General features: G+C 38.4%; 1 protein-coding gene across 1 annotated transcript in view; it reads right to left on the reverse strand.

The window, feature by feature from the left end:
- ophn1 (oligophrenin 1) overlaps positions 1 to 12,004 on the reverse strand; it is a 141,011-nt gene that overhangs the window by 63,218 nt on the left and 65,789 nt on the right. The window contains exon 17 of the mRNA XM_022685083.2: positions 8,475 to 8,580. Within this exon, the coding sequence (XP_022540804.2) occupies positions 8,475 to 8,580 (106 nt within the window). The remainder of the gene's footprint in view (positions 1 to 8,474; positions 8,581 to 12,004) is intronic.

A 12,004-nucleotide genomic window follows, 5' to 3' on the forward strand; every position in this document is an offset into this window, starting at 1 on the left:
AACCCTGGCTAGCACTGCTGGAGCAGCATTAGCATTACCGGCAGTTCAGAGTATTATTAGCCAGTAGCCTGCTTCTAACTCCGGCTAGCATTGCAGTTTTGTTTACTTAACTTAGCTTAGCCACGTTCACTAAACACTCGCTGAATTAGAAGTGAAACATGGTGACACCCCTGTTCCTAACAAGTGCCGCTAAAAATGCGCTTTGTATAAAAATAGATCAGAAAAATAGGTTTATTGATAGTGTGCCTTATAACCTGGTGCGCCTTATACAGTGATGTCAGTAACGCGTTACTTAGTAACGCGTTACTCTAATCTGACCCTTTTTTTCAGTAACGAGTAATCTAACGCGTTACTATTTCCAATCCAGTAATCAGATTAAAGTTACTTATTTAAGTCACTGTGCGTTACTCTCTCTCTCTCTCTCCACCTCATCTCCTCCACACACACACACACACACCGCTCCCTTACCCATTACCCCTCCGCTCTTCCCCAATCACACGCGTCTCGCTCTCTCCCCTGTCTCTCTCTCTCGCGCTCGGCGTGTCTTTAGTTTCCGCCCGTTTTCGTTTTCCGCCAGTTCTCGGCGCCCTATCTCTTTATAAAGGCGTTTTTTTTGCGGCCGCGTCCCAATTCACTAGCCAGGGCAGCGGTCTGCCACAAATTTGATTGGCAGAGGAGAGCGTTTAAAGATTTTACACCACACGTGATTGGAAGTTCACTGTGGCGCAGAGCGCACATACCGTAAAGACAAGAAAAGTTCCGGTGCTTTAAATGAACACTGTCAGAATTAAATCCTTCTCAGTAGTTTACTGGTTTGGGTCCGTATTGGACAACGTCTGAGTCCGGACCCGGACCGCAGTCTGCAAATATGTGATCCCTGGTCTAGACCATATACACGGTTCTGTTTTATAAAACCACTCCTTGCTGCCCTGCAGAGAACAACAAGTTCAATGTTCAGTTTTACAGTGTTAAATATGTCAGGTCAAGAAAGACTTTCTTTATTTTATATATTTTTTATAAAAACAAGTATTTATGTTTAGTAAAATCAAGAAAGACCATATTTTATTTTTTATAAAAAAAAATATTTATGTTAAGTTAATTTTTTTATTTTTATAAAAAAAAAAAAAAATAGGAAATAGTTCAACTTAATAGAGATAAATTGTTGATGTTAAAAATGCATTTTCCAATAAAGGGAGTATTGGCAAAACTGGTTATAGTTTTGATGTTAAGGCGGCGGGAGGTGGTGTCTGCAGCTGCTGAAAGTAACTAATAAAGTAACTTGTAAAGTAACTTAGTTACTTTTAAAATCAAGTAATCCATAAAGTAACTAAGTTACTTTTTGAAGGAGTAATCAGTAATCGGATTACTTTCTCAAAGTAACTATACCATCACTGGCCTTATAGTGCAAAAAATACGGTACACACATGCCATAATATACATGTGTATACCCCATACAGCTATCAGGCATCTGGACCTGGAAAATTTCAAACGCATGCGAAGCGAACACTGACATCTGTCAATAAGTATCACCTCAACAGTAAAGTATAGTGGTAATGGCTTTTACACAATGCAGACTAAAGGTGTTCTAAAACTAAAGGACAGAATAATGAATGAATGGTGCAAAATACAGAGTGATGTGAAATGCAGCAAGACAAGCGAAAAAAAACCCCTCAATTTTGGGTGGATCCCAAGCACAAGGCCAAACAACAAAGGAATGATTGAACAACAAAAAGTAAAGATATGACAACAGCATCATAGTACCAGAAGTGTAGTAATGACATTACTAATGACACTATTGTGAGTTGTGGAGCACTACATTTAATTGGGTGAATTAAATCACTACAGATCCAGTATCCTTATGTAAGTACACCAATATACTGCTAGGATCAGGTCATACATCAAATTCTACAGAGTTATTGAGTATCTAAAGGTCAAATCAATGCTTTGCTAACACTGCCCGTTCCTCAGCAAACATACTGTAATCCCAACAGTGAAGTATGGTGGTGGCAGAATCACTTTGTGGGGAAGCTTTTCCTCAGAGGGGACTGGAAATGGAAATCCCCTTAAAGCTGAATGATGGATGGATGAACGTATTGGTGTAAAATACAGAGGGATGCCAAATGTAGTAAGACAACCAGCTTCATCTATGCTAAAACCTCAAGCACAAGGCCAAACAACAAAGGAAAGACTGGGCAACAAAAATGTCATTATTTCCTAATGGCCAAAGTCCAAAGAAAATATATGACCGCAGTATCTCAATACCAGAAGTGTACTAATGTCAGCTGTTTAACACTGGACCTGTTGCAGCACTTTACTACACAGAATTGGCACCACCTGACTGCTGAAATTGGCTGCTGAAATACACTAAATGCAAGGGTACATAAATGTCTGTTTTTATGGTTTAAATATGTAATAAATATCAGCCAAAAAGCTCTGTAAGTCTAAATAACATAAAATGTGATTTAAACAGCTGAACCAAAAAACCCTGAAGGCGTCTCTAGTAAGTTAACCTTGTCTGTTGCTGTAAAACTCTGTTTTTTTCACTAAACAGCCTTGATTCTGAGCTTCTGCCACTTTTATCTATTTCTAACAAACAAGTGAATCCTGCTCGCACTCATCTGCTCACACTACCCCCAACATTCACAGCTCATATAGAACAATCAGAAGTACAAAAGTTAAGTAAAAGTTACGAGTGAGAGTCCTACTCACAGAACACTACAATATGATTGTTTGAATCATTTCCCAGTTGTGTTGATAGATACTGTACCTTATTTTTTGCACTATAAAGCGCACTGGATTATAAGGCGCACCAGATTATAAGGCGCACTATCAATTAACTTCTATTTTCTGATCTATTATCATACCCAAGGCGCACAGGATTATAAGGCTCATTTTAAGCGACAGTAGAAAACAGTTTATTTTATTTATGTTTACCTACAATAAGCTTAGATTTCCAGTATTTTAGCGCAGTTAGCAGCAGCGCTAGATGAAGTTAGCAGCACTTAGCGTTACTAAATGCTGCCTGGCAGCGCTACACTGAGGAACCCTGAGTGTTCCGGTAAGTCAGGGCGCTATCAGCTAATAGTACATCCCACGTGGCTTGTTTTAACATGGTAAATATGCAGACTACAGTCCGATATACTCACCTCTGAAGGGTATAAGAGCTAGCGCTGTGGTTAGCGACTAATGCTAATACTGCTCCAGTCTCTGTGCTGGAGAAACTTCCATGAAACTCCTGTATAACTCTGTGCAATCTGTGGACAGTTCCTTTAACTGTATCTATTAAGAGAGAACTCAAAACATGATTCATGAAAGACCCTACTGCTTAGCACACAACTAACATTGTCAAAATGTAGTACCTCACCCAGGTTTTTAAACAGCCGTCTGATAAATTTAGTACCTTAAAAATCCTCATCACTATCAGTAAGTAAGTCTATTCACTGTGAACTCCAACTCAGACAGCTCTGTCTACTATGTGTGTATCAACTTGGCATGGACTCTGTTTTGTTCTCCATCTTATCTTTTTGGACAAAGGCTATCTCCCTGCGGAGTTCATTTGCCAAGGAATTAACTTTCCCACAAATTGCATATAGCATGATCCCAGCATGTTTTATAGAAACCCCAAATTAGCAACGGGCAGTGGGGGCTAACTCAGTAAATAACTAGAGATAAATAAATGTGACCTAAATAAGTCTCAATGCTTAGACAGTGACATTGAACATGTTCTTCTGCACATTTCTAGCAGCATAATGTGTCCCATACTGCTGTCCTGTGACATCAGTTCAGTACCCAGTAGCATTAGCTTAAATGTATCAATATTCTTATTACAAGAATCTCGTAGTTCAGAGGATCCAGTGGTGTTCAGAAGAAAAACGTACGCAGAATAAAATCTACAGGTTTCTGAACATATTTATTTACCACAGAATGTGACAGAAGCCTGTTTTTTTAAAGCCTACTCAATCTGGCCATTGAAAAATTTAGCTTAGACACAGAATACCAAATATGGGCATAACAAAGAGGGACCGACTACAAAATGACGACACGACTACAGTCGTCTATTGCTGTTCGGGCTCAGTACAGAAAGTGGACACAGTATACAGCAGCTGGAGGACCCGCCTGATGCTTTTAAATCAGCTGTGTGGGAAAACGTTGGGTCCCTTCTGAACTTCAGCTGCACTGGAGAGCGGGTGGAGGATCAAAAGAATACGGTGTGTTGGCGCTCTGTGATTGTTGTGGGGAATGTGTGTGGAAATATTTCTGACATGTTAAAGCATATTCAGTGGCATCACCCAGACGTGCCAATAACCAGAGCTAACCCAAAAAAAAAAAAAAAGCAACCAAGATACACCCTCTACTACTAATCCATTCATAGACATACAGGGGAGGGCAATACAGCATACGGCAATACTGAGTTCCATTGTTATAATGAAGTGGCTTTATTTGAGACTATCCCTACCTACTCCAAAACAGTTTCCTCATTAATCTTAAGCTTTGTTTAAATATAGTCTATATAAACAAATTATAGCGTATTTTTTAGACTATAAGGCGCACTTAAAATCCTTCAATTTTCTCAAAAATCAACAGTGCACCTTATAATACGGTGTGCCTTATGTATTAATTCTGGTTCTGCTTACTAACCTTAAACTGATTTTATGAGTACACGCCCCTCACGCCACAGAGTAATACTATATGTATATTCTTTTAATAATTTTATTTCAGATTTTTCCCCATTTTCTCCCAATTTGGTTATCCAATTGTCCCACCCCTTTGTGCGTCCCCATCACCGGTGTGAAGTCAATCACCCCTTTTTTCGAGCTGCTGCTGATGAATCATTGCCTGAGCAGCTAGCGCACTCGGAGGAAAGCACAGCGGCCAGGTTCCGATTCATCCGCTCACAGACGCCTCGTGCCGCCCGGCGCCACCTTAAGTGTGATGGGCAGAGAGCGCCATCTACCTACCCAAGCAGAGCCAATTTTGCTCCTTCTAAGCACCGGCAGCTGATGGCAAAGCTGCATGAACGGGGCTTCAAACCTGCAACCTCCCGCTCATAGTGGCAGCGCATTAGACTGCTGGACCACTCGGCGCTAGTAATACTATATTGGTCCCAAACATCAGCCGTTTCAGTCCAAAATATTGGAAGCTTAATAATAAGCTTATTTTTCACACTATAATGTGCACCGAATTATAAGCCGCATTCTACGACACTAGTAAGGAACAGGGGTGTTGCCATGTTTTCCTTCTAATTCAGCAGGTCTCACTGCTGGGTGGTGAGACCTGTAAATCTAAGCTAATTAAGCTAATTACAGAAAACTGTAATTTTTCTTTAAGAAAATACTTTTTCTTTTAAAGTTAAACGAGCACTTTTACGTGTTCACGAGCACTTTTCTTTAACGTATGTTATCATGTCGGATCTCTCAACTCGCTGTTGTGGGCGTGTCCGTGCCATTTTTTTATTAAAATGAAGCTACAGAAGAAGCAAGCAAAGCATTCATAAGTTTAATTTAATCTATAGTTCTACAAATTCCTATTTCGCCATTTTCAGCTTTTGCTTTTGTGGTTGAAAAGCGCCTGTTCTGTGTGTGTGTGTGAGGCTCGCAGCCTGCTGTTCCCTGATTGGCTGGACGCAGCAAAATCTTGCGCAGGAGGGTGGGGTGGAGTGGGTGGGGCAATGTTCAACACTACATGGAACATTCTTTTATTATACCAAATCTCTGTTCGAAATAAAAAAATAAAAAATAAAACTCTCTTTGTTTTGCCACCCATCATACTGAAATTGCTTGAACTGTCGGCTGTACCTGTGTACCTTTACACCCCTACTAGATGGAGAGATGGTTTAGATCTGGTTTAGATCTCCAAAACATCAAGCAGGTTTTATGAATGATGCTAGTATGCAATGGATCAAAAGTATACCAGTAATAGAGTCATTAGTGGCTACAGATCATTAGTGCGACTCACGTAGGCCCCAACTAACAACGTACATCGAGGACTTAAAGGACCTGCGGTAACAGTAATGGTGCCAGACACCACAGGACACCTTGAGATGTCTAGACTACACATTTTTCTGGACTAAACAATTATTAATCAAGTGGTTTTAATGTTATGGCTGATCTGAGTATCGCCTCCAGTCAAGATGTTTAGCGTATCACGCTGCTGCAGTGCGGTGTGAAACTGCTTGGTGCGTGTACAGACCTGTGACGTTAACCGCTAGCAGCTAACAGCGAACAGTTTGTAACAGGCAGAAGGGTCCCAAGAAGGCAGCAAAATGCACGTAATGAAGTGAATAAGAGAATAAGAGGTGGAGACTTGGGAACTTGAACCATTTGGGTACATTTCATGCACACGCAAAGACAGCTTGCAAAAGCCTTAGGTATGTAATTACAGGCATTTGCCCTTCCAAGAAAACACACAGAACATGTGGGTGTGTTCACGGGTTTCTTTGTGTGTGTGTGTGTGTGTGTGGGTGTGTGTGTGTGTGTGTACTTGTTTGTGTGTTTGTGTGTGAGAGAGTGTTATTAACTCTAGCTAATGGATGGCGTGCGAGCACTTTCTGGAAGTGGGTAAATACTTGTTGTAAATATTTTGTATCGAGATTAAGTGACATTAATAATATCTGTACACAGGCAGCTTGCTCATCTTTGATACAAAATTAAAACATAATCTCTTTTCAGATTAGACGTTTATGAACAATTTAGCTGAAATCTAAGAGACTGCAAATGGTACACGTTCCAAGATAGGTGGGGTTAATTTTAACATATTGAGGGATATGTCTGATTAATCCATACAATATGTCTGATTACTCTGTACAAACACTATTCATTTATCAGTAGAAAGATGCTGCTATTTATTTTACACCCCCAGATCAGCCAAATCGATTTTATTTCCATTACATCTACAGAACATCTCAATCTGCCTATCATTCGCTCTTTGGGTTTTAATTGAATATAATACCAAAACAAAAATAACAGCTTTTATTTTTCTGTTTTTTATCTGATGAAAAAAAAAAAAAAAAAAAAAAACAAAACAGACCAGAAGCCGAATTTGATTTAGATGTTTAGGTGACTTATCCGGATTTCCGTTCCAAACTAAAATGCAGTGAAAAAAAAACCCTGTGAAGTAACATGAGCTCTCCCCACACAGGAGGCTTCTCGAGGCAGAGTGCTGAAGGCTAGGCTACCGGTTGGGATGCCTCCAGATCTGTACACTGTATTATATAACTGTAACAACACAGCATTATTTAGCCGCAGGTTATAAATGTAGATAACTGATGGTAATCACAGCAGCCCTGTAACAGATAATGCTCCTTTCCCTCCCTTTGTGCTCCACTCTTAAAGTGCAGCTCATGCAGTTATAACTGCATTTCCCAAAAAATATACTCTGTTATTACAGTTAGATAATACAGTGCCCAGATTTTGCCATGAAGGCATCGCTACCGGAAGCCTAGCCTTTGGCTGCCCTGCTGCAAGACACCTCCCAAGTGGGGAGAGCGTGTGTTATTGGGGATTTTTGCGACCAAAGGAACATAAATACAATCAATTGTAGTTATAAATAAAGGAAATAAACTTTTTACTGATGCAAGATGACCATCTGTTGTTTATCCCCCATTTTTGTCTGGATCATCAAATGAAAACAAAAAATGAAATAATAAACTATTTTTTTCACTTTCCGATTTTGGATTCTCAAATAAAATCAAAAGGACCAATGATACATGGATTCAGATGATACATTGATTCATCTCTCATCAACCTGGGTCCAAAAAAAAAAGTTGTTGCAAAAGTACATGTGAGGGCCTTTCATTGATTTCTATTTGTAGCTCTTAGTTACAGAAAACATGTGTGAAACTACCTTCACCATGTTTGAAGGGTGCACATTATTTAATCTGGTAGCTCTCACTGTTATTTTCACCCTCCCATCACTATTGTCTTCTATCTCAGTCATGTCTATTTGTGTCCTTGTTGTATAGTTTCTCCCATTCTTTTATATTATATATCTATTATCTGTACTTGCTGTAAAATTGGGAAGGAGAGTAACGTAATTTCAATTCTCTGTATGTCCTGTACATATGCAGTACTGACAATAAAACTACTTGACTTGACCTGCTTTAAAACAGTGCTCTATTACAGACAACAGGTCTTATCACACAAAGCACAAAGGTGTGAATTCTGTGACTTCTACACATAACTCAAACACACCTGTCATGGAAAATATGCTGGTATGACAAAAACCATGTTCTACCAGAACTTAAATAACTGCATTTTATAAAACAAACAGATTATTGTACATTTTACCCTCTAATCATTTGTGCTCTGTACTCTACTAATTGGTTCACGCCCAGTTCAGGCATGACTGGCCATGATTGGAACTGTCAAGAGAACAATAGAGTGAAAGTGAAAGTAAGAGTGTGTGTGAGAGAGAGAAAAAGAGAGAGACAGAGAGAAAGGGGGGATGTGAATGTGTGTGTGTGTGTGTGTTTTTACCTGACCAGGTGTTTGATCAGTAGCTCCAGCATCTCTTGGTTCTGCTCAGGCAGTTTGTATACCAGGGAGTGAACAGCGCCCGAACGATAGTCCAGATTTTCAGATTCTAAAACACACACACACACAAACACACACACACACACACACACACACAGAGAGAAAAAAAAGGACATTAGTCCAAAAGAAACCCAATACCTCCTCAGGAACAGTGAATGTTTGCTACTTTCCCATCTGTTTTAATGATAAAACAAAACAAAAACACGAAAGCACTTTTATTTTGGCCTAAAGCAAATATAGTACTTGATTTAATTCTGGTTCAGAGCCCTTACATAAACTCTATTCAGACTATCTACATTCAGCATTTAAAGGCTGGACCCGCATAGGAGATGAAATCCAACAAAGAAAACAGGCTGCATTCAAGTTTATCCAAGATCAGTTCAGCATATATATGTATATATTTTTTTCCCATCAGTATTGCTGATAGATTATAACCTCAAATCAGAAAAGGTTGGTACAATATAGAAAATGCAAATAAAAAACAAACAAAAAACACACAGTATCTTCCATTTACTTTGACTGATATTTGATTGCAGACCCAAGATATTCCAAAGTTTTGTCTTGTCAGCTTTTCATTTCATTCATTAATATAAATCATTTCCTGCATTTCAGGTCTGCAACACATCGCCAAAAGTTGGGGTGATAAAGTTGGGACGATAAAGCAATTCCAGTTTGTAATGTTGTTATTCCAGAAGTGTATTTTAGGTGTTACTTTGTCCCATTCTTCCTGCAAACGTGGCTTAGGTGTGCAACAGTATGGCGTTAATGTTGCATTTTTTTGTTTACATTTTTTCCACACATTCTCTATTGGGGGCAGGACAGAACTGCAGGCATTTATAAGAAGGGCTTTAATGATATTATGTGTTATGAGAAACATTGTTTGAAAAAATATCATTCATTTTCTCATGCATTTGTTACAAACTGGAGATTCTCTGCCCAATCTTTGCTCCTCAGAGCCTTTTGTAAATTCTGCTTTTGTAAGAAATTATGATTACAGTCACCTATAGACATCAGTTGTGTTTAACTAAACCTTTCTAAAATTTTCCCAATTTTTTTCAGAGCTGAAATGCACCGAAGATGAGAGAGCTCAAATAAGACCTCAAAACACTAATGAATCACATGACCCCGGGGGAAGGAAAATGGCTAATTGGGCACAATTTGCACTTAGGGGTGTACTCAAATTTGTTACCAGCAGTTTAGACATTAATGGCTGTGTGTTGCGTTATTTTGAGGGCACAACAAATTTACACTGTTATTCAAGATGTACAGTTACTTCTTTATATTATATTACAACATATCTCTTTAACTTTGTCTCATTCAAAGATATAATAAAATATTTACAAATACACGAGGGGTGTACTCAGTTTGTGGGATACTGTATTTTAATATATGAATCTGAGCATACAATGCATGAAATATATTGGGCTCATATTGTCTGCAATTAAAATAAAGGTAAATGTAAGAAATATGCATTTTCAATAATTGTGAATCCTTTTCTGATTTGGGGATTTGTATATATGGATGGATGGATGTTAAGGTATACTACATACAAAAATGTAAGTAAACTGGATTTCTTCTTAGTACAGCCCTGGAAAAAAAAAATAAGGGGCCGCTTAAAATGATGAGTTTCTTTGATTTTACCAAATTGAAGACCTCTAGAATATAATCAAGAGGAAGATGGACGATCACAAGCCATCAAACCAAGCTGAAGTGCTTGAATTGTTGCACCAGGAGTGGCATAAAGTTATCCAAAAGCAGTGTGTAAGACTGGTGGAGGAGAACATGCCAAGATGCATGAAAACAAATATTGATTTCTGATTATCTTCAGTATATGCTGAAATTTATGAAATCTTTGTGAAAAGGAGTGGACTGTTTTTAGAGCTGAGGGTTCCCACTAGTCCATGTTTTACCCCTCATTGCTCCCTAGCAGCTCAACACAGTCTTAACATTTCACACACAGATAACTAAGCAGTCTGAGCTGCAGAGAAACTGGCTTGTAGCACTGCAGCACGATGACTGTAGAAACGGTGGAACAGTGAATTTCAGAATGACAAAATTGGATTCAAGAACTGCTGAACTGTATGTTCTATAAATGTCTCGAAGGCTTGTTAGGGCAAGTTAAGTGATCAGCTTTCACATCTGTGTGTGTTTGTCTGTGTGTGTTTGTGTTTGGGTCAGGGTTTCATGTACACCACTGAAAGAGAAAGAAAAAAAAAAACAAAGAGGAATTTCCCCTCTCTCTCCCTCTCTCTTCTGTTTTTTTTTCCCAGAGAAAATAGCTGGCCTGAAATAACCCCATCACACACACATACACACACCACCGTACACATACACAGGGAGAGTTACAAAGCTGTTACAGTACCCTTCCTGTAATCTGTATTAAATGCGTGTGTGCTTGTAGAATTCTATAGAACTGTGGGAGCTGCAGTTGCAAAGCCATGAATTTCAAAGTTTGTTCTGTAAGTGCAGATCCACAGATTCTACAAGTGCTGAACTGTGGAGTGTAGGATTTAATAAGTATATATTAACAATGGGGCCCTCAGAACTTTATACGCATGCAATCTATGGCTTCTTGAACTTCAAAACACAAAACAGAAAAAAACGCATTTTATTTCTCGAAACCTCTGGACTCTGGATGTGCAAATTTTAAGCTCTTCATTTCGCAAAGCAAGGGCTCTGGACAAGCAAAGGTATGAATTCCAGAACTCTAAAACTGAGCATTGTGGATGTGCACACATATGGGTTTTCGACCTTCAAAACTGTAAATGATGAATGTTAAAAATATGAGCTCTAAAGTTTAAAATTACAAAATTAAAAAGAGTTCTGGACAAACATATGCAATTCCTACAAAGGAATGAATTCTTAAACTCCAAAAACAAGCATTTTGGATGTGCACATATATGGAGTCTGGATCTCCAAAACTTTTAGAGATGAATGTTAAAATATGAGCACTACAATTTTAAATCAAAGAGTTTTTGAACAAAGATATGCAATTCTTACAAAGGTATAAGTTCTAGAACTCCAAAAATTGAACATTTTGGATATGCATACATATGGAGTCTGGACACTAAAATGTAAAATTCAATGGTTCTGGACAAAGATATGCAATTCCTACAAGAGAATGAATTCTTAAACTCCAAAAACAAGCATTTTGGATGTGCACAAATATGGAGTCTGGATCTCCAAAACTTTTAGAGATGAATGTTAAAATATGAGCATTACAATTTTAAAACAAAGAGTTTTGGACAAAGATATGCAATTTCTACAAAGGTATGCATTTTATAACTTGAAAACTGAACATTTTGGATGTACACACAATATGGGTTTGGGATCTTTAAAACTTTAGGAGATGAATGTTTAAAATATGAGCTCTAGAATTTAAAATCTTACAAAAGTTCTGGACAAAGACATGCAGTTTCTACAAAGGTATGATTTCTAGAACTTGAAAACTGAGCATTTTGGATGTGCACACA

The sequence above is a fragment of the Astyanax mexicanus genome, chromosome 1, assembly GCF_023375975.1.
Source record: "Astyanax mexicanus isolate ESR-SI-001 chromosome 1, AstMex3_surface, whole genome shotgun sequence".
Classification (NCBI taxonomy): Eukaryota; Metazoa; Chordata; class Actinopteri; order Characiformes; family Acestrorhamphidae; genus Astyanax; species Astyanax mexicanus.